At 36.2% G+C, this 22,301-nt stretch overlaps 1 protein-coding gene across 1 annotated transcript; it reads right to left on the bottom strand.

Annotated features, from left to right (window-relative positions):
• Positions 1-4,224: 4,224 nt before the first annotated feature.
• On the bottom strand, positions 4,225-22,199 carry LOC140135892 (regulation of nuclear pre-mRNA domain-containing protein 1B-like). Its single transcript, XM_072157556.1, has 7 exons — positions 21,964-22,199; positions 20,826-20,955; positions 18,041-18,162; positions 17,517-17,704; positions 12,033-12,159; positions 7,132-7,307; positions 4,225-5,145 (listed from the first exon to the last, which is right to left on the bottom strand). The coding sequence occupies exons 1-7, from the start codon at positions 22,142-22,144 to the stop codon at positions 4,993-4,995; spliced, it is 1,077 nt and encodes a 358-aa protein (XP_072013657.1). The 5' UTR covers positions 22,145-22,199; the 3' UTR covers positions 4,225-4,992.
• Between the last annotated feature and the right edge of the window lie 102 nt (positions 22,200-22,301).

Raw genomic sequence — 22,301 nt, forward strand, 5'->3', positions numbered from 1 at the left:
ATTTTAATGATACATTATCATTACTATCGTGCTATGTATTTGGGAGATTTCGATCGTAAACTTTGATGTAACAAAATAAATTACAACAAAGAAAGTAAAAACGCTGTTTAAATGGCATGACCCGGTTTTCCAGGGCTGCGGTTTTCCGCATCCCTGGATGTGGGCGTGGCATGGGAGGTGTCCTTGTACTTTTTGTAAATAAATTTTAAACCAAAGTTCAGAAATAAAGAATAGACCTATAAACTCCCAAGATTTACACACGTTTCAACTTTTCAAGTTACCTTTGGAATTATTTTATTGGGTTCAAAATACCATTCAACATCAACACTATTTGTTATGATGTGCTTTAAAAAATATTGCTATCTTCTGAAGACAGCCATTGTACCCAGTGCAGTGCCAATGAATCGGTTTAACATAGGGATGGCTTTCACATAAAGGCTTTGTAACTCGACTTCAGTTTAAAATGTCTCTCACAAATTCAGCCCAGAGCTCGCATGTTTAGTCCATTTTTTGAAATTGTGTGGTAGCTTTTATAGTGAATGTTGCCACAATTTGAACATGTCCTTTCTGAAACAAAATTATTGACATTTCAGTGAAAAAAGAACTGCGTCATATGCCACCTTATATACAATTTCTGTCATTTTAATTTGTTAATTCTTTGCCAAATATTATTGGTAACAACTGGCTGGCAAGTTTTCTGCTAATTTTCAGCCAAACTATATAATTATGACTTTAATTCAAACTGGTTCTGTAGTCCTAAAACACAATGAATCCACTTGTTGGGACATGTGTAAACATAATTATACAAATGTGCCAAAAAATCAGGTTTGAAAAATATTGACCATAACCTATTTCAAAAGATCGCACATTCAGTGGCTTTAATAACATAATTTTTTTTCCAAACCTTCTGTTTTTGGCATATTTTAATATTATCTAATCGGGGAATCCGATCTGGTGCCTTTTGTATTGTATTTTATGAGGCTGTGGATCATAAAATGCAACTTTAGTTTAGCATCTTTCATGTTAAAAAACTTACCATAACACAGTTCAATAGCAGATAAGCTCAACATACACTGACAATATGTCTCTTACTTTCAATATTATTATAAGGATTTTAGGTGCTAGTGCCCTAAAAGCAACACATTTTTATGTATAGTACCATTTTTTCAACATTTTTTACACTTTTTCAAATTTTTCCGCCCTTTTTCTTTACTAATTCTTTTTGGCGCCCTTCGTTTTTTGCCGCCCTGTTTTTGCCGCCCTTCTTCTTCTGTCGCCCCTGCTTTTACCCCAGGGGCTTGCACCAAAGCCCCCCCCAAATATGCGCATGATTTTGGATCTCAATTTCTTTACGCCTGCAACAAAAAACTGACGGGGGGCACAAATTAAATTTTCCTTGCTTATTTGTTTTCACCAAATAGCTGCTATTCAAGTAATACAACACGTCTCATGCGCCCTGACACACACACTTAACATTTTCAGGATGCATGGCAAAATTGCCAATAGACACATTCAATAAAGAGACACATTAAAAATAAGTTGCACTTTTTATCATGGGAGAGAGGTTAGAGAGAGTTGAGGATTAGTTTTAGGCGGATTGAAATTTTCTTTTTGAGGGTTCGACTTAGCAAACCAACTCATTGGGGTTTAACACCCTCAAAGACCACGCTGCCCAGGCCACACTGCCTGCAGCATGTGACATGTTGATTACAATTTTCAGAATATATCTTATATATTTAGATGATCCAAATACACAAATTAAGACACATAGAAAGTGAAAATATGTTTATTTGCATTTTTATTATTACACTGTTTTGTAAGACATATCAATAGTCTTCATGAAAATCAACTGCTGTTTGCAAAATGGATTCTTTGTAACCTTTGACACTCCTAGCTACAACTTAAGGGGATCTGCCCTTTCTGCATACCAATATTTCATTCTTCAAGTATCATACTCAGTAGTGGCGCCAGGGATGGGGGGGGGGCAAAATGAATTTCGGAGGGGGGGGGGCAAAATCAACCAATTTTGAGCAAAATTGCTGCAAAAAGTGGAAATTTTCGCAATTTTTGGGTTTTACTGGGGGAAATAGTTCTGACTGGGGGCACCCCCCCCCGGTGGGCCGCCACTGACCGTACTCAACCTAAATTACGGACCCCTTACAGAATTTTTCAAGTGACAACTGTAAAAGTGCCCTCTCCACTAAATTCTGTCAAATGTTAAAATTACAATCTAAACCGTCAAATTGTATATTTTTATCATTTTCGTTGTCGTCTGCATAACATACTGTCATATCTCAAAACGCTGCCTTGAGTGAATTTTATTATCCTTGTTGTATTTCATATTGTTATTTTACATTCCTTTCTTTTAAGAATGGACATGGAATTGTAATATTAATATTAACTCACAATTGATATATCAAGTTAATTTTAAAATGCATTATATCACAATGTTTAGATGATTGTAAAAAAATCACACAAGGCAGCCTTTTGAGATACGACAGTATGTGATGGAGAGGACGATGCATGTACAATACTTAGCCTTGTATCAAGACAAGGATAATGTCTTATACAGCTTAGGGAATAAAGCTGTCTAATCCCTCAATGAAGTCTTGCCTAGTTTTGTGCATGCTCGCATGAAAGATAGAGCATATAGAGTCATTAAGGCCTCAGCACACTAAAATACTCTGTAATGCATAAGACATATTGTATATACAGCCAGTTCTCACTTTGGTTTCTTTTTATCATCTTTCACAGGGTCTTGACTTCTGTCTTTCATCCATCAATTGCTAACTGAGACAAAAATGCCTAGGTATTTTAGTCTTAGATTGCTAAGAGACCTCATAATTAAGGCAGAAGTGAAATACCTCATGTGACATCTTGTATACACTGGTTAACTTCAAGTTCGGTAGTAACGTCAATGCCATTACGTGATTATACCACAATCCTGCTGAAGATTGTACCTGTGTGTGTACAATTTATTTTACGTGCACAGATTCGATATTGCGACAAGTAATATGTGTATACGTCACTACCAAATTTGAGGTGTAAATTCTATTTTTTCCTTCTTGCTTACTTTCTTTTTTTGCTGGAGTGCCAAAATCAGGCCTTCATTTATACTAAGGAGCACTATCATGCTGGCACTCCTACTGCACACATAAACAAAAAATCAGTTCTCCTTAGTTTTCCGCCCATTAAAAAATTCTTTTCTGTAAACATTTAAGTTGATGAAGTTCTGTAAGTCCTTTTGAGAGCTTCAAATATGCTCAATTATATTTCATGCCATGCTGATAACTGATATTTATATATTTTCCTCAGTCACACGGCACACTCCCTTGGTATCAACTTAATCGAGGGAAAAATGTCAGATATCTGCAGAGACAGGCATGCATGATAAAGTGCCGAATTTTGACATACATTTACTTCAAAGTTCAAAACAAACTGCGCTCCTCTGTGATCCAGGCGAGTGATCTAAGGATTGCCAAAAAAGAAAAGCGAGTAATCGAGCACAATTATGTTATTAAAATGAAGGTCTGTCAGATGGATGGTGGCTTTTTTCACATCTTCCACAAAGTATCATTTCTATGCAGTCTTGGATATATTAAGGGGCATATTTGTTTCAATGACTTCACTCAGTAAGATAGAACTTGCATTTCTTGCCGATTGTTAGACATCAATGCCCACTATGAACAATCATGCAAGCAAAAAATGGCTGCTCATGCATGAGAAATTCCATTATTACAGAAACTGACATATTTAAAAGAGTTACAAGCACACGAAAATGTAATGTGATCTGCTGCCAAGAAATGTGCATAAAGTCGCCAAGTTGGGAGTTTCGAGACGTTCCAACTGTTGAGTTGATGTTTGAAGACACCTATATTGGCAGTGATCTTTCCTTTGAGAATGGGGACAGAATTGAAAACTGAGTACAGCATATCCCTATTCACAAAGGACATACCACAAGTGTCTTCAAACAAAGATCAGCCACTCAACAATTGGAAGGTCTTAAAACCATCAACATGTAACTCTACACTCATTTTGTGGGAACAGGTCACAAATCGTCAGCCTGCTACGCTAATTGCCTAAGTCATTTTTACATGTTTCTCATTTGCAATTTTGATTTTCTGAGTAATAAACCCATAATTAATCAAATTTCCAGCCGCATTCTTCATTAACTTGTGGAATATGTCAAAAGAGATCTCTTTTGACATATTCCACAAGTTATGGGTTTATTACTCAGAAAATCAAAATTGCAAATGAGAAACATGTAAAAATGACTTGGGCAATTAACGTAGCAGGCTGACGAAATTACCCCACTATTTGCCATTGACACAAACAACAGTCTGGTTTGATATGCAGTCATTAGGCTTTAGCCTACTCTATGCTCCGAGATGCATTGGATACATTATACACAGAGTTCTCCCTTTGTGTCTTTCACCATCTTTCACTGTCTCCCATCCACCAAAGATAATCACCACATTACCACAATGCACCATGCTTTTGCAAAAGACCCTAAAACTGCTTCCTGATGTATGCAAGTTCCCATTGAACATGTACACGAAGGAGGGCTTTACAGCAGCAATATCACACAGGGCTCATTATGCTTTGGGTGTTATTAATGGGTAACCAGAGTCTCATGTACTCATTATAAGTGTTCAAAAATTAAGAGCTCACAAAAGTAAGACAAAATAGAGTTATGAAATTTGAAATGAAAAATGGGAGCAGTCATCGAAATGTTGACCCCGAAATCAACCTAGCTTCTCTTTTGATGTTCACTGATGTATGTAGACCGCATTCAAGTTTCGAAAGGCATAACAGTAGGAGAGTGTGAAATTGGTTATTTGCACATGAAAGAAAATTATAATCCTTTCCTGGCGCATGTGCATATAAAAGATATGTCATGGTTTGGTCTGGCTGAAAAAGGTCAAATGTCATGTAAGTCACATACACAGCATATGGTGTATTCTGAGATGCTGTGAAAGTCTTCTTTGCCTGTCAACCATCGATTGCAAAGAGATCTCCTGCCGACGGGAGAGGCGCAAGACCTCCTGTGACATCTGGTAGTAATGTCAGATCTGGCAGGTTCTGTATATGTGATTTGAGTTCTTTTCTTACTGATGTCACTTTGGCAAGCTTTGATTTGTATTCCTGTGTGAAAAGACAAAAACAACAGAATATTATTGCTAAAAATAGAACATAACTGACTACGACAGCTTGATTTAAGTTGACCTCAGTATCAGGGGTCGCATTCTTGTGTGTCTGCGCATCCTGGATGGTTTGGACCTCTTAAATTACAAGTTGAAATTGGCCAACGGGTCCGATCAAAACTACATCTATCCCTTAAATTTTACGATGCACAGAAGCTTAAATTATGTAAATCCTTTGCCAAGTTGCTCATAATAAATTTGTTGATACAAAAAAGGAACCAATTATGACACAGAAAACCCAAGAAATCTTCCGAATAGAGCATTCCAAAATCATGTAAATAACAGTTCATAACTTCGGACCCCTTAAAATTCTCATTCGACCCCTCAAATTTGGGTTTAACAGGACTTAAAAGGGTCCGGAAAAAATCAATTGGACCCTTTAAAATAATGTTTGAGCTTGGGCTATGCCTGCTCATTATCAATATGTCATCTAAGAAACGACAGAGGATATTTTACATTCGCTTCAACAAATTAATTTCCGGCAAACACAGAAATGTTTCTGTTTTGTTCAAAACAGTTTAAGAACATTTAAAAGTTGTATTAAAAAGTTATGAAAATGTTTCATATGAAACCACACTTCCCTTACAACTACATTTTCAAAATGTTACTGTTATTAATTAATGTCTTGCAGTACCTCAAATAAATCATCCACAAGTCAAGGAAGCAACTAGTAAGTGAATGAAGAGACACAAAAGACTTGTCGATATTGGGGGAAAAGTTTCTGTACGGCTAGCTATGTTAAACACCACAAAAGGCTTCATACCAATGAAGGGCTCATTTCTCAGGTGCACAATTCACCTGGCATGAGTGATCATCTTAAACTTTGACATTGCCATTTCACCAAAGCCAAGAAAAGTACCAACCAAGTATGATTTGGAATTATAAGAAAGCTGACTCCACAACCAAAGTTCAGCAGTCGCTGAAGAAGGCCACAGAGGAGTACTTCTTATCATCTCCAGATCTACGCAATATGGATGAAAATTGAAACTACTTTAAAAATACAGTGTGTAACGAGCTGTAACGCCATGGAGAGCTGTATTCCACACAAGCTGTCAAAAGGGAAGATATCCCACCCAAGGATTTCCTGGGACATTAATCATCTCATGAGAAGACAGAATAGGTTGTACCACAAAACCAAATCTACCAAAAAACAGAGTGTCAGGGATAAGAACAGGGCACAGTGAAATAAAGTTAAAAGAATCATGGCAGAATCACACACAGACTACATCAATAATACTGTAGCTTCTGATGGCAAGAAATTCTGGTCATACATCAAGTCAAAAAAGAAACTTTGGGTATTCCTACATTAAGAACCAGTAATTGAGAACACTTTACTGGGTAATCCAAAGCTACTGCAGTCTGCACTCAATGCTCAGTTTGCATCAGTATCTCCCAGAGCCGATGATCTTCCTTTGCCTCTTAAGGGACTTTCACCATAGCCACATATAAATGAACTTATTGAAGAGGAAGGAGTAGCCAAGCAACCTCACCAACTTAGCAGTCGCGCATTGCACAACATGCAACTAGTGTAGCTGCTGCGGCCCACTGCATGCACACCATTACATATCAATATATGAAGAGCTTTGTTTCAAAACCCCTTACATCCACTTGCCCATTTTGAGAACACATCAAAAATCATCAAAAAATCACTGATATATGGGGGCTTGCAACAAAAGCAGTTTTTGGCAGGATGCTTGGGTACTGAGCATCCCGCCAAAAACTGCTTTTGTTGAAAAACACCTTACATAATATATCAGTGATTATTTTGATGATTTTTTGATGTGTTCTCAAAATTGGGCAAGTGGATGTAAGGGGTTTCGAAACAAAGCTCTTCATATGATGCTTTGAGTCTCGTTTTTTTGCCAATTATAATATAAGTCAAACAAACTATAGGCCTAACCCCATACATGACTAACTACCCACTCACCTCCAATTTCTCCTCAGCTGATTTCAGTTCTAATTTCTGTCCTAGTCTGTAGTTATGGAACATTTTGAATGTATGTTGCCTGTCCTCTAATTCTTTATTTAATCTGTCGTTGTAATCTGTCAGTAATGAGCAGGCATCGTTGACTAGCTTGGACAGGTTTTCAGCGGAATCTTTTTCTGTTATATGAAAAAATACGACCAAATGTTAGTTAAAACATGTTACTCGAATGTAAGTTCATACCGTATTTCGTCAAATAAACGCCCCCGGGGGCGTTACATTTTCCCAAGGGGGGGGGGTTTATTCAAGGCCAATTTTAGAACGATAATTCCCGTTAAAATCATTAGGTGAACTTAAAACTCACGCTAAAATAACAAATTATGAACTAGAAACACTGACTTCTGGTTCACTTCCAGGTTTCCAATCCAGATTTTTGCCAATTATTGACGCTATTATCGACCATGTGGGCAACTTGGTAAGCTGACTACACAAGAGAGCATGGAAATATAGGCATTTTGAAACATCTTGGTTGAAAAAAAGTGGTGGGGGCGTTTATTTGAGGGGGGGCGACTATTTGACTAAATACGGCACGTCCTGGTATTAAACAATTTCCAAAAGTTTCAGCACAACAAATTCAACTGACCTTGAACTTTTGATGTGTCACACACATCTTCATCAGAAGAAGTCCTATGACGTTGTGTTAGACTTGCCCTTCTGTTGACCAATGGCGATATTTGGTCGAATGAGGGCATTGTATAAGGATGGCAATTCTAGTCCCTGATTGCGATTTAGTTACATCTGGCAATTTTTTCTTGATTTGTATCACAAATACAAGGATGTACTATACTGAGTCTAGTCCCTCCCCTATTTAAGGTGAAAAATTCAGACGATGGTGGACTACATTATTCAATGTGGCAACAGCCAAAAGCGTAAACAAAACAGACAATATGACGGCAACACTGCCTGCACGATGGACTTAATTATTTTTTCCCGGAGCCAAGATCCGTTTTAGCTCTATTGGCGGGTGGCCCCATTACAGAAAAAAAAATGCACAAAATATATTTCCGAGTGCAATATATACATTTTCACATGAAAATAAATAATTTTAAATTCAAAAAAAAAAGAAGAAGAAAAATTTTTAATCATCGCCGGGATGGGAATCGATCTCGGGACCCTTTGCGTGGGGGCGAGATCCGTAACCACTACACCACGTAAACTCATTGATACACGAGAGGAAATTTTCAGTATATATCGTAACATATCGTATGCGTTATTCATACAAAAAATCAAAAAATCAGTACTTATAATGAGGTTCACTGGCGAACCTCAACGGATTTAGACTGATAAAATAGTGCTTAATAACATACGTACAGTTTTGGAATAATTTGAGACATTTTTGTGTTTACGTGTAAAACCAATGACAACGTCAAAATTGAGCCAATCTTGGCCGGCCCCCCCCTGGAAAAATGATCAAAACCGGGGGTGGGACTATACTCAAATAACAACATTTGTTTTGGATTTTGAGTGTCCCTGGAACTAGAGCTAAATGCTAGGATCATTCATGGTTGATTAAAAAAAAAGTAAAAAAATAGAAGCATTTTGTATTTTTAATATGCAAAGTTATAATTTGTGTTCATGTCATAGCATATTAATGATTTAATGGATACAAATCCAATGCATCTTGAAATCATTAATAGACAATGACATGAACATTAATGATATCTTTGCATATGGTCATTTTCACGGTAAAGAGTGTAACTTTGGATTTTTAACATTTTGATCCGTAGTGTTCTAATAAAGCCACAGAATTCCATGATTTTTGGCCACATAAGTCATCTAGTTAGCAGCTACCTTGGGTTGCATAATCATCTTTGGGAGTTACTGCATTCAGTTTTAGCAGGCTTAAATGTACTTAATATTGCCATTTTGAAAAACTATAAAAAACAGTAACATTTTTGTAAAACCCTGTGTTTTCTTCAGTTAGTTCATGGATAATTTTTCTTATCCTGAAAGTACGGTCATATGTTCAGTAAACACTGCCACATTAGATTTAATTTTGAACAGCCCTGTATTTTTGAGAACCGGACTTGATATTTGTCGTTTGGAGGCTTCATTTTCCGTTAACAATTGTTAACAAACTTTGTGGGTATAGCTTTGGTTCATAATTCTTGGTTATTTCTTCACTTCTTCTTGATTCATAACAGTTGATATCTTAACTTGAAATGGGTAACAAAAATTAGTCGATTTGCAAGCTTTAAAATTTTTTATAAAATCTTGACTTCAAAGAGCCGATTTTCCGTTAACTTTTTTGAAGCCTCCGAAACAAACTGTTCAGCAAGCTTGGGCAAATATAAATAAAAGAGCTCATCAAATCTATTTATCAAAATGTAGCAAAGTAGATCCTCAAGTCACTTGTTTTTAAATCGTGGAGATATATATCACCGTTTGAAAATGGGACCCAATAAAAACTTTCCGTTAACAATTGAAGCCTCCGAAACAAATGAAGCCTCCGAAACAACAATAAGATTAATTATCATCTATGCATATCTATATTGGTGTGTTTCATACTGATATCTGCATTGTAATTGTTACTTGATATGTGCAGAATGTCATAAATTAAAAATTTTTTTTGATATTATGGTTAAAGGAAGTGTCCGGCAATGACAACATTAGGTCTTATATGTTAGACAAATAATTATCAAGCACGGAGCACATGGTTTTATTTCAATCAAACTCATATTAACCATAAAAGCGAATAAACGCAGCCGGCTCTCGACACGCGATATGCAAGATTGCCGCGCCGAAATGTTCTAGAGCAGTGACGTCATGGTTATTTGTGCTCATTTGTCGTCAGGCTTCATTGAACTATTGGGACGCCACTGCTCTAGACAATTTCGGCGCGGGGATTTTGAATATCGCGTGTTGAGAGATGGCTGTTTTATTCGCTTTTATGTTTAATATGAGTTTGTTTGAAATAAAACCATGTGATTCGTGCTTGATAATTATTTTTCTAACATATAAGGCTTAATGTTGTGATTACCGGACACTTCCTTTAATGTTTGAAAAATATACTGATACCCAAAAAAGCCTGTTTCGGAGGCTTCACATGCAAGTTAACACCATACTTAACAAATGGGTGAAAAAATTAACATGTGATATTAAAATCTACAATATCTTCCGCATAGAATCATTGATTCAATACACACAAGAAAATAACAGCTTAGATGATCCCAACAGTGTTGTTTTCAAAAAAACTACTTCTGCAATGTTTAACCAATGTGAAACAAACAAAAATGACTTGCTGTGATAATTTAATTTTTGTCACAACTGAAATTCAATACTTAGAAGCAAAGCATGAAAATTGGTAATTGTGATATTTTTTACCTATTTTTTCATGTCAACTTGTAGTATTTAGCCAAATATTTTACTTTTATGATCACCTGTGTTGTTAACTGAAGCCTCCGAAACACAAATCGCTTGAATTGCCAATTCTAAAAAATAACTCCAATTTCTGTGAAACTTGGCTGGGAGGTTCCATTCATCAAGTAGTATTTGTACATGAAGTTAGACATTCAAATTATTTCAGGAACCCAATTAAAACTTTAAAAATATGTTTAAGGTTGGGAAATTTCCATTGTAAATGACACTTGACGTTAAAAATTTTCAAAACTGCAATTACAAACATAGCAAAACATGGTATAAAATGTAACTTATATCTGTTGACTTACTTTGGAATGGGATTTCACATGTATTCCAGCTTTCATGTCATAATTTTCTGAGCTTATGTAAAATACATTTTTCTTAGATTTTAACCAAAATGTTATGGAAATGTCAAATTTTTATTAGAAATCAAAAGGTTTAAGCCTTGAAACATTATTTTACTGGAATTTAAGTTGCCTCTATGCATGATTTCAGTAAACAGAAACATATTTAAGTGGTTTGAAATTTTGACCCTAAAAATCAAAAGTTACACCCTTTACTGTGCAAATGACCATATTGAAGACACAAAATACTTTTTCTTTTACAATTTCTAGAATTTTCTCAAAAAATTACGGGTGGGACTAGAGTCACTAGACTCGAAGTTGGGACATTACTTGTGCCAGTATGGTCTAAACATAGGTAACAAATCCATTTCCCGAGACCTTTTTATGCTTCATTTGAATTACTTTTAGCATCCACTTGTTTTTCCATTTCTGAATTTCTAGGAATACCCAGAGGATAAGTAAACCCCTATATGACTCTGTGATTCAGAAATTTGATTCAACTTGGTTGTGCAAAACCTTACAGAGCCTAATGTTTGTCAGGGATGATAGCGGCCTGAAGTGACTTTGCAGGAAAAGTCTGAAAAAGTGCGCACATTTGGGCTATAAAGTCTCAAAACAGGCTAAAAATAAATAAAAATGCAGAAATTTGAATTAACAAAAAGTAGAAAATCCTACAATTGTAGGAAATCTAGCATCCCTGGTTTGTATAAGGTAGTAATTATAGTAACTCAATTTTCAAATATGCCTCCTTTGGCCTTCATGGAGCAGGTTGTATCACATTTATGCTTTCTTTATTCAGTGTAGTACCATTCAGTGACAAGACACAGTTTTTTTCCCAGGAGGCCCTAAAATACTTCCAAATGTTAACACTTTTAAAAACACATTTCATGAAGTACCTTATTAGCATGTAGATTAATATTGGACTCTGTCATGTTGACGTATGCTTAAAAAGTTACCTTTTCAGAGTCTGAATAGAGCAGTGAAGTAGCTTGCAATGCCATCACGGCATCGTCATTCAGCGTAGGTGACCGGAGGAGAGTAATCACTATGCTGAATGAAGATGCCATGATGGTTTCGCAAGCTACTTTGCTGCTCTATTCAGACTCTGAAAAGGTAACTTTTAAAGATAATTATAAGTACCTTGTATTTTCTCCAGCATACTGATGTCTTGTACTTCTGGTGGTAATTTAGCAATCTTCTCTCTAACACCAGCATCACTGGATGCAGCATTCTCTAGCTCTCTTAATGATTTCACCAGTGCTTCAGGCTGCAAAAAAAATCAATGCATGCACAATACTATGGTTATACACTAACAAGAGCACCAATGGTGCTGCAGCTCATTTTCCCTAATTAAATATGCAAATTAGCTAATTAATATGCTTAACATTTGAGTTTTTTTTTTTTATATCAGTTACTTTGTACCAAGTTTTGAATTTCTATGATCTTCACACAAAAACCGATTACACCTGTCGTGACCTTAATATAAAGCAGGGCCAAATTTTTGAGCTGCATAGTCAATAAGATAACAATAATGTTAATTGGACCACTAAGTACTTATCTTGGAGACAAACAACTGGGTGAGAAGGAAAACAAGAAACAATTATATTGAGGGTTTAGGACCATACACTGCAAACCCAAAGTGCCTATATTTCAGCAGATCCTCTAAAATTGGTTTGGCAGTAACATTACTAAATATAGGCACACATTTAGACCACTATTTGGGGAGTATACAATCCAGAAGATCAGATTTCAAATGTAGTCTGATAAATAGACTCAAAATTAGACATAGTGTCTAATTTTGAGCCCAACACAGCATAGGGTGCATTTTACACATGGGTGGTTCTGGAATAAGAAGCAAACATGGGTATCATTATGGGCTCTTATAAATCATTGCAAAGGAGCAATTTCAATGGTGATGTTATTAATAGTAATTTTAACAGTAATTTTACATATAGTTGTACAACAATCAACATTGAATAATAGTTAGTGATCTTCAGAAAAAGTGTAAAACAACCCATTTGGACTGGTAAATTGGGAGGGAGCTAGCAGACCATGAATGTATAAAATGTTAACATAAAACGTCTTCTGTTATGATGTGAAGGGTTGATATGAAAACAGGGAAAATCTGTTCCAACTGACCAGCAGGGAACCAAAGGATAAGCAATTGATAAGATTATAAAAATCAGGGAAAATATGACACAACCTCCAATGGGGAATAACATAACGTCATAAAAGTTAAAAACTCTTTTCTCCGTCTTTTAACTTTGTTTATACATTTTGTGTTATTTCCCCATTGGAAATTGATGTTGTGTCATATTTTCCTGTTTTTAATACTCATTCTTTCATTTCTCTTGACAATTTTTCATTTGCCGCCCTATTCCTTTTAAAGGAATTTTTATTAATGCTATTTTCATTTACAGCCTATTATAGATCTGTAGTTACAGCCCTTTAAACATGAGTGTATTTTTTTTAAAATCAGATTGTATGATCATCTACTGTTTGGAATTAGGGGCTCCACACATAATTCCATTATCTCTGTTGCTCAGTCATTTTATTGATATTGATACAACAACTTGACCTAACAAGTAGGTGTTAATATGTTAAAAAGACACAGAGTCTGGACATTAATTTCTTCTATGCTAATAGTCAATTGATTAAATTTCCTTGCATTTCTGGTTTATATTTACAGTGTACATGATCTGTGCAAGACCAATTAAGCCATTACATGTTGTAGCATTTAATGTGTTAATTGAAAAACTAAACCATTGTGGTGGATATATTATACAAATATTTACTGCTCTAAATTCGGGATCTGGTGGAATCTATTGGTCCCCGAGGTGAACTGGAGACCGTGAGCCTACTATTTCCCGAGACCGCCAGGTCGAGGGAAATAGTAGGCTCACGGTCTCCAGTTCACCGGGACCAATAGATTCCACCAGATCCCTAATTTAGAGCAGTAAATATTTGTTTTATATCCTTCATTAATATATTCTTTGTTCATTAATTGGTTAAATAATAGAAAGGCCTTTATCAGAGACATAGGCCTAGGCATAAATGTAGGCTAAGCCCGGGCTAAGCCCTAGCATAATCAAGGCTAGGCTAGGCTTGCCGTGCTTTGTTTTGATTGAATACATGTAGGCCTACATGCACAAAGGCAAAGCACGCACACAATTGAGTGGCTATAAGCTTACCGTGGCGTTGTAATGTTGTAACCTCTACAATACCGCCGTGAAACGAGTAACCATGTTCTCTGTTATTTCGCCGTCAATATTAAGATATTGTTCCTGATGTAACTCAGATTATGTCATTAAACCGCCGTATTTTAGCTGCACCTATGTGCTGCTGCTTGTGTACTTCGCAAGACAACACGACTTGCTACACATTAATACCCCAGAACCGTAGCGATATCCAGCGTATGTGGCGAGTTGCACCGACCACTAGGAACTGCGACGCTGCTATGAGGTCATACTGGCGCTCAGAGAGGAGTATAGCAAAAAATATATCCCGGGAAATAGCACTTTGAGTCGGCTTTTTGACTGCTTTGCAAAATAGCAAAACTATTTTTGGTCACATGATACTCGTTTAACCAATTAATGAACGAGAATATATTAATGAAGGATATAATATGCTATATTATCTTACACTTCCCATAATGCATTTCTTCCATTTCAATATTCTGTACTGATTTGCTATGTTGTGCCACGGTCTACAAAATATAGCTCAGTAAACAGAGCACATCCAGATCTTGCAAAATATGTTTAATTCTTGACTAGCGGCCCTTGTTCAGCCAGTCTATTCTTAAAATGAAAACATGAAAAATGAAAAAAATGAAACCTGTACAAAGTAGTGGGAGCATTTGTTGAAATGAGGGGATGTATTATGTTGCAAAGGTTTCTGGGAAGGGCAAGATATTTTCTGTGCATGCTTGCTATCCCTATGGGTTTTCTTGCCCTAAACCTCTGTGTACATAATCTCTTATACCCAAAATTGTAAAAACACATACAGATCTAGGGTTAAATGCAATAGCTGCCAGGTGCTTTATCTTAAGATTATGTACAATGTAGAATGCAGAAATAGTCAAATGTCTATAGGGTAGCTATTGCAGATAATGGCCTTCTCGATATCATTACAAGTTTTGCAACATATGTTTGCCTGGCCTAATTAAGTGTATTAGGTCTCATTTTATTTACTCAGTAGTTCTGAATATGCACAAATTGGGAGAATTTGAGACACTAGTTGCTCATGGCTCGTGCACAGAAGTAAGGGCCTATAGAGAGCACAAGCCCAATTGGTGCTTTATCTATTGAAGGCAAAGCAACACTGAAAAGCAAACATTGTAGCCGCACTGAATCAGTAAAGTTCAACATCTCTTTGACAAAATCACCAGATCAAGGAGTTTGTACAGTGTTTATAATATGAAAAGCACCACAAACAGTCTGCATAGGAGACTATTCCATGAAATTTGGTAAAAATTTTCGTAACAAAATGCTCCAAAAATGACACTTTCCGTCCGAATTTTCCTAGCTAAATAAGTAACAATCCAGGGGTAGAAATAAGGGACCATTTCCTGATAGCCATCCGGGCTATCTAGCCATTTTTTCTGATAGCCCTGAAGGAAATTCAATAGCCCTGAAAAAAGACATTGTTTTTGCGCACAATTCAAACCAATCGTTCGTTCAAATATTCAGTTATTAGTGAGTAACCCTTACCCCCCATAATCAGGGGTAGCACTAGGTTTTAAAACCAGGGGTTCTCAAAGTGTTAAAAATATGCGCTCAAATCCTAAAATGAAGGGTTCTTTAGGCCCTTCACAATTAATTCTTAGTTTCCTGTTTCATGGTTGAAAACCAGGGATGAGGCGACTTTTATGAATTATCTTTTATTTTCTTTATTTTAAAATAAGTGGTCGCAACCTACATCAAGCCATTTTGACAAGGAGCATGCATTTAATTATTTTACTACTATGTTTGATTTTATACATAAGTAATGGTACAATTAGGTTCTATGTTTATTCATCATTAGGCCTATAGATGATATGATCAAAGTCAGAAAGTAGCAAATGGTAGTCATTAAAAGTTATTTTTAAAGAGAAAATCCAAAATATAAATAAAATAATTAAATATTTTGCAATTCTCTACTTTGGACGCGGGCGGGAAACAGGAAACTAAGAATCAATTGTAATTGACCTTATAATCTCGAATCTGTCAAGTAGGCCTATTACCGTTTTAATTAATTGGTATCAGATTTTGTGATTTTGGTTACAATGATGTGTTACCGGTATAGATTCATGGTATGAATAGTTAGCCCGGCAAAAAATGTGATCTCGCTTTTCACGCCACTATTCTCGCCTGTATAAACCAACTATCTCGCTTTTTAAGAAACTTCCCAAGCAGTTTACTTACTATAAAAGTGTTGCTTTATGCCATAAAAGTTCGCCGAATTCCACAAAATGCAGTGAACTTCGGCAAAGTGCAGAATTCAACACCATTGGCACCACATGGAACCCATGCATTTCTCAATAAAAAATGACATTTCATTGCAAATGAGTTCAAGTTTAGGCCAAATATTATGATATTTATTGAATTACTGGAGTATGATGACTATAAAACATAATTCAAGGGCAACTTTTTGTCACTTTTTTCTTCTGCGGCCGATCATTGTGTCGTATTTCACCGATGGCATATCTCCACACACCACCCACAAAGCATTTCTTTCCGATCCCTAGAATTAGAAAATTTTCCAACTCATGTACGTGTCATCATTCAGCACTGCAATAACTTAGCAGCAGTGGTTCTAGACAATATCGCAATCTGTGTAATTATGCCGGCGGAGTGTATTTTATTTCTATTTTTAAATTATGTTACAATGCTACGGTGACGTCACTTCAACAAATGTCGTTACATTGCATTTTATGTTACATAATTTCTGGACAAGCCGAAATATTGGAGATCGAAGCTTTTATTTTTCTTTCACATGTTTTCATTTTTCTGCGCGAATGAAAACCCCTGTAGCCCGACGGGCTACATGGAGATAAAACCCAATAGCCCGACAGAAAACCTAATAGCCATGGCTATCGGGCTATCGCTTATTTCGACCCCTGCAATCATGAACGATCATGCAAAGATCGCAGCCTCAAATTACCAGATCCATTGCTCAAACGATGTAGCAAGAGAAAGAAAAAAACATACAGAAATCTAGACTATGCCTATAGTGCATTGCGTTTACGCAATGAGCTAAAAATGCGGTCAAGATTCAAGAAGCCAATTTGATTGGTTTTCGGATGTATAATATCACACAATAGTGGATAGTGATAAAAGACAGCGCAACGGCAGCACGCTTGTTGATCCTCAATGATCGCGAGATAATGCGTTAGCATAATATATGTGCGCGAACTAAGAACATGGTTCGGCAGCTTAGATGTTTGTGACTGCTTCGTTCAATTAAAACAACAGGGATGTCCTCACAAAAGTAATATTATTTTTTTCTGGGAAAAAGCAGTTGTTCTTACAAAAATTATACTTGAACTGAATCAAAATATTTGCCAGCCCATCCATTCTGTCACAATATTGGATAGGCAAAATCCTGTCTTTTATTCTCTAAATAAAAAATAGTCCTTGAACTTACATCCGGCATATCGTCTGGGTTAAACTTCTCTTGGTCTTCCTCATCTTGCTCCTCAAGAATTTCTTTAAATTTTTCAGGGTTCACATCTTCTTCTTTTTCCTTTTCCTTTGGTTTTTTCTCAGTCATCTTGGCTTTCTTTGCTGTTCTAGGTTGTTCTGGGGAGTCTGGTGGAACAACTACCTCACCACCTAAATCAATCAATCAATCAATCAATCAATCAATCAAATAATCAATCAATAAAATAATCAATCAGTCAACATGTTAGTCAGTCAATCAATCAATCAAACAAACAAATTTCATGCAATCAAGAATCTAGCTTTTGGTTAGTCATCTTCTTACAAAGCTCTACCTTATAATTTTTTGTTACTGTGCATATCAATAAGTCCCTACTCATACTCGCGTAAACAAAAGCTCAATAATTTGAAAATCACACTCCCTGCGTGGAAGATTAAGGTCATATCTTCCATAGGGGTGTATGCATTTCAACTGGAATAGCCCATTGCTAGTGCCTTTTAACCACCTACCTGTGAACACAGCCTTCATTCTTCGTAAGAGTTCCTTATCAAACACATTACGTTGGGCCCAAACATTCAATGTCTTCTCCAAAGCTCTCTTAGTTCTATCATGTCTATCATTCTGACATTGCCTAATGACAAAAACAAAACAAACTAGAGTCAACAGACGCTGAATACAAGCCATAATTTGACCCTATAACTTGACCCCTGGGTTACGGATGGGGTCAACTGCTCTTGCATTGTGCTTAGGATGTCATAAGAAATATTCCTGGTCAATTTCAGCTTAATCGGAACTTAAACATGGATTTTGATTTTTTAAATTTTGATTGACCTTTTGACCCCTTTTTTAATGACCTTTGACCTCAATGAAAAAAAAAACCCTATGTACACCGACAAAATGCATTGTTCCAATTTTAATTAAAAAAATTCTAACATGTTCAGTTCTTGAGATAAAAATTCTTGAAGTTATTCAGCTAAAAACAGGAAGTGACCCCTTAATGACCTTTGACCCCCAAAATAAAAATACCATGCATACATCAGGGAACACTAATTCATGTATGTTGGTTATATTATTCTGGTCTGTTTACATTTTGAGATAAAAATGTTTTGAACATTTTGATAATTTTGGTTTTTGACCGAAGTAACCCCTTAATGACCTTTGACCCCGAAACTGTAGGCATCCTAAAGACCCTGGCTAATAGCAATGCATGTGTGCTAATGGCGACACTCTGCTATGTAATTTGTACAGACAGTGATATTTTGAATATTTTTTACAAATTTTTCAGATTTTGACCGGAAATGACCCCTTAATGACCTTTGACCTCAATTCTTTTTAGGAAGTTTTAAGCACTGCCACATGTTGATTCATATGCATGAGTCACATGATCATTGCATGTAATTTGTGGAAGAAGTAGCATTTTTGTGAAATCAACATTTTTGGCCATAAGGTCAAGGTCAAAGGTCACAGTCAGGTCAAAGTCAAATGTAAGGTTTGGCCTAGTCCAGTGGTCATTTGGCTGAAGTATGGTTGAAATCTGTCGAAGCATAAGAGAGCTAGGGCGAAACGTGGCAAGTCACGCAAAATGTCACGAGTTGCCAGAAGAAGAAAGAATTGAGAAGAGACAGAACAAGCCGACATCCGTCGTCGGCTTGTAATCAGTAATTGGTTGCCTGGACGCAGAGACAATTAGGTACAACCTACAGAACCCAGCTTGCTAACCATTTCTACTCCAATAGAGTGGTTGAGCATTGAAATAAGTTACCAGATCAAGCTGTTTCTGCAACTACATTGGAATTTTTAAAAAGATTTATGAGAGTCCTCCCAACAAAAATAAATGACTAGTCAACAAAGTATGTACCAAGTAAGTACCGGTATAGCAAGTAAGTAAGTATAAGATGTCATATTGGTTGTCCGGCACAAAACCAAAATCTGTACACAAACTACAGTGAGCCAAAGAATTAAGGTACCAGTTATGTTCACCCCTGTATATCCTAAATAATGACAAATATGTCAAAATTAAAACAAGCAGTCAATACCTGTATTCTTTAGCTCTGATTTAAGACCTTTTTGTTGAAATTGGTTGAGAATTAAAGAAACGATAATCTAAAACCTAATGAAGAAACAAAATCAAAAGTTGCACTTTTGTGTTCTAATCAATGAAAGCACGACGCTAGTTTTAACGTGTACTGTTAATCAATGGAAGCGCAGCGCTAGTTCTCTTGTTCACAAACACTTTGTGTACAAATCAATAGGGCATTTAATTAGGCAAACTGCAACTTTTAAATTGGTATCTTCCTTGGGTTTTGGGATCGACGTGACTTTATTTCTTGAACAATTTCAACGAATGAGGTCTTAAATTCGAGCTAAAAGATGCGGCTATTGGCTGTTAGTTCCAATTATGACATATTTGCCTTTGTTTAGGATATACAGGAGGCGAACATAACTGGTACCTTAATTTTTTGGCTTACTGTATTTAGACGCATCATTCTGTCAAATGGTAATGAGGATCAATTCATAATATACAAACTAAATTAGGCAGTAAAACAAATTACCGTATTCGTTCCAATAAGCACCCATGCCCCAATAAGCGCCCACCCAGGGTATTTTCGATTTGCTAAAGGGTACCATTAATGTTGAAGTGACGGATAGACGTCGATGTGAAATAGCTGGGAGATTAGAAGTCCTGTGTAAACTTGTATTTTACTTTTTTTTGTATCAGAAAAGTTACCCAGGACCCTTTAATAACATTATGTAAACCATGTAAAGAATAAGCGCCCACCCAAAATGCCTTTGTTACTGGAATGAATACGGTATGTATTATTTGCATTTGTAGCAATACTTGCAGTTAAAGAAACTTGTATCTGCCAACCAAAATATCTGGCCTGGTTGTCCGTTGGGCACTCTCCACGCTTGCCGTATTTTGTTATACATTTATCAAGTACCTTCTGTAATCCAATAAGCGCCCAGGGCGATTAACAAAGTCATTTTGGGTGGGCGCTTATTTTTTACATGGTTTGCCTAATTTTTTCCTGACAGGTGTTTATTAGAGATAAATCTATGTACGTTATAAAAGGGTCCCGAGACGTTCTAGTAGCTTTTCTGATGCAGAAAATGTATTGCAAGTTTACACAGAACTTCTAATCTCCCAGCTATTTCACATTGACGTCTATCCATCACTTCAACATTATGGTACCCTTTAGCAAATTGAAAATACCCTGGGTGGGAGCTTATTAGGGCATGGGCGTTTATTGGAATGAATACGGTGTGTTGAAGAATTTTCAATTCAATACTTACTCTACCACATGAGAGAAGGCCTTGTCAATAACAGTTGTGAATTCCATGGTGAACTCACTGCCTTTCTTCTTGCTATTTTGTACCACATCATTGGCAAGGTAGACAAAAACCAACTTCTTATTTGGTTTGGCTGTGAAATAATGTAAAGAATACAAATATATCAAGTTCAAAAAATGTCCAAATATTTGACACGTTCAAGGGGAATCAGTCGGATGTCGCTAAATATAGTTTTTAGTCTTTTGCTTTATATTGTTTTCAGCCATTGATAATTGCTCTTAACTCGGTAACCAGAAAACTTCATATTGAAAATTGCCAACAATCGGACATGTGACTCATTCCCCTTGATCATGTGTCAAGGAAAAAAGCAATTTGCAACCATTGGTATTGAAATACTGCTGTGTTAATATCATTGAAGGATTTGAGAAATTTTACTGTGAGTTATAGGATGTCAAGTGGTGAAACTTGAAACCAGCAAGTTTGCACACTATGAAGCCTGAAAATAAACAGCTGAGAATCGCATTTTCAGTCATTTTGTTATGATATCAACATGATCATATGCAGCGGGCGAGTGATGTACCCATGTTTATAAAATCGCAAAAAGGTTTGCCTGGGATACCTACATATTGTAACAGTTCCATTTGAAATAGATAAATAGTATACATTTGCTAGTCAGCCAAATTCGCCGAAAATGTCAATGCATATTTACATAGAAATTTAAAATAACTGGCCGAAGAAGGAAACCTACATAAATATGTTTTCTATACTTCACTTGACCCAAGTATATAATTTTTTATGGTGATAAGACAATCGCACATGGAATTTTAGAGGGATTTTGATAGCAGTTCCATTATTAAAAGCTGCTATCATAATGAGACTAAGATCTAGAAACACCCCCGAAATGCGGTTTTGGGGAATTTTGCTAGCTGAATCTTTTTGATGAAAGTCAATCTTTGACAAGATGTAACTTTGCTACCGAAAGTGCTATGAAAAACGGTTTTCAGTTTTGGCTTTGTTTACTCAAGGGCTTTAATTTGATATATAAAATGATGCAGTTTGATGGCAAATTTGAATTCACCTTGCATACCTACAATATCATGGCTTTAATAATACAGTGAATGTTTTTTTGGTTTTTTTTTACCTCTTTGAAGTTCACCCCACCAAACCTTTACAATTGCTTTAGCATGTTTTCTGTGATGAATAAGCCACAGTGACATTGTCTGGATGCTCTGCTGTGAGTTGTTGAGGCCACCAAGTTTTTCCATCAACGCTTTCTCCGAAAATGAGCTCATTTTGGCACACTTCTGATATGAACTTGTCATACAATCCAACACACCAAAATGTAAACATCAGCAGTCAGCGTGTGTACAGATTGGTGACCTGTGACCTGGTAAATTGAAGAAAATTAAAAAACAAGATCACATTTTGCAATATATATGTACTTAGATATAATTTATGTAAAAATGTAATTTACACACT

This window comes from Amphiura filiformis, chromosome 16 (assembly GCF_039555335.1).
Source record: "Amphiura filiformis chromosome 16, Afil_fr2py, whole genome shotgun sequence".
Lineage (NCBI taxonomy): Eukaryota > Metazoa > Echinodermata > Ophiuroidea > Amphilepidida > Amphiuridae > Amphiura > Amphiura filiformis.

Excerpts from the sequence above, each read along its gene's own strand:
- LOC140135892 (XM_072157556.1), bottom strand. The coding sequence starts at position 22,144 with ATGACAAGTTCATATCAGAAGTGTGCCAAAATGAGCTCATTTTCGGAG. Across the intron at positions 18,163-20,825 it reads GCCTTCTCTCATGTGGTAGA|GCAATGTCAGAATGATAGAC; the intron begins GTAAGTATTGAA and ends TTTTGTCATTAG. Across the intron at positions 17,705-18,040 it reads AATGAAGGCTGTGTTCACAG|GTGGTGAGGTAGTTGTTCCA; the intron begins GTAGGTGGTTAA and ends TGATTGATTTAG.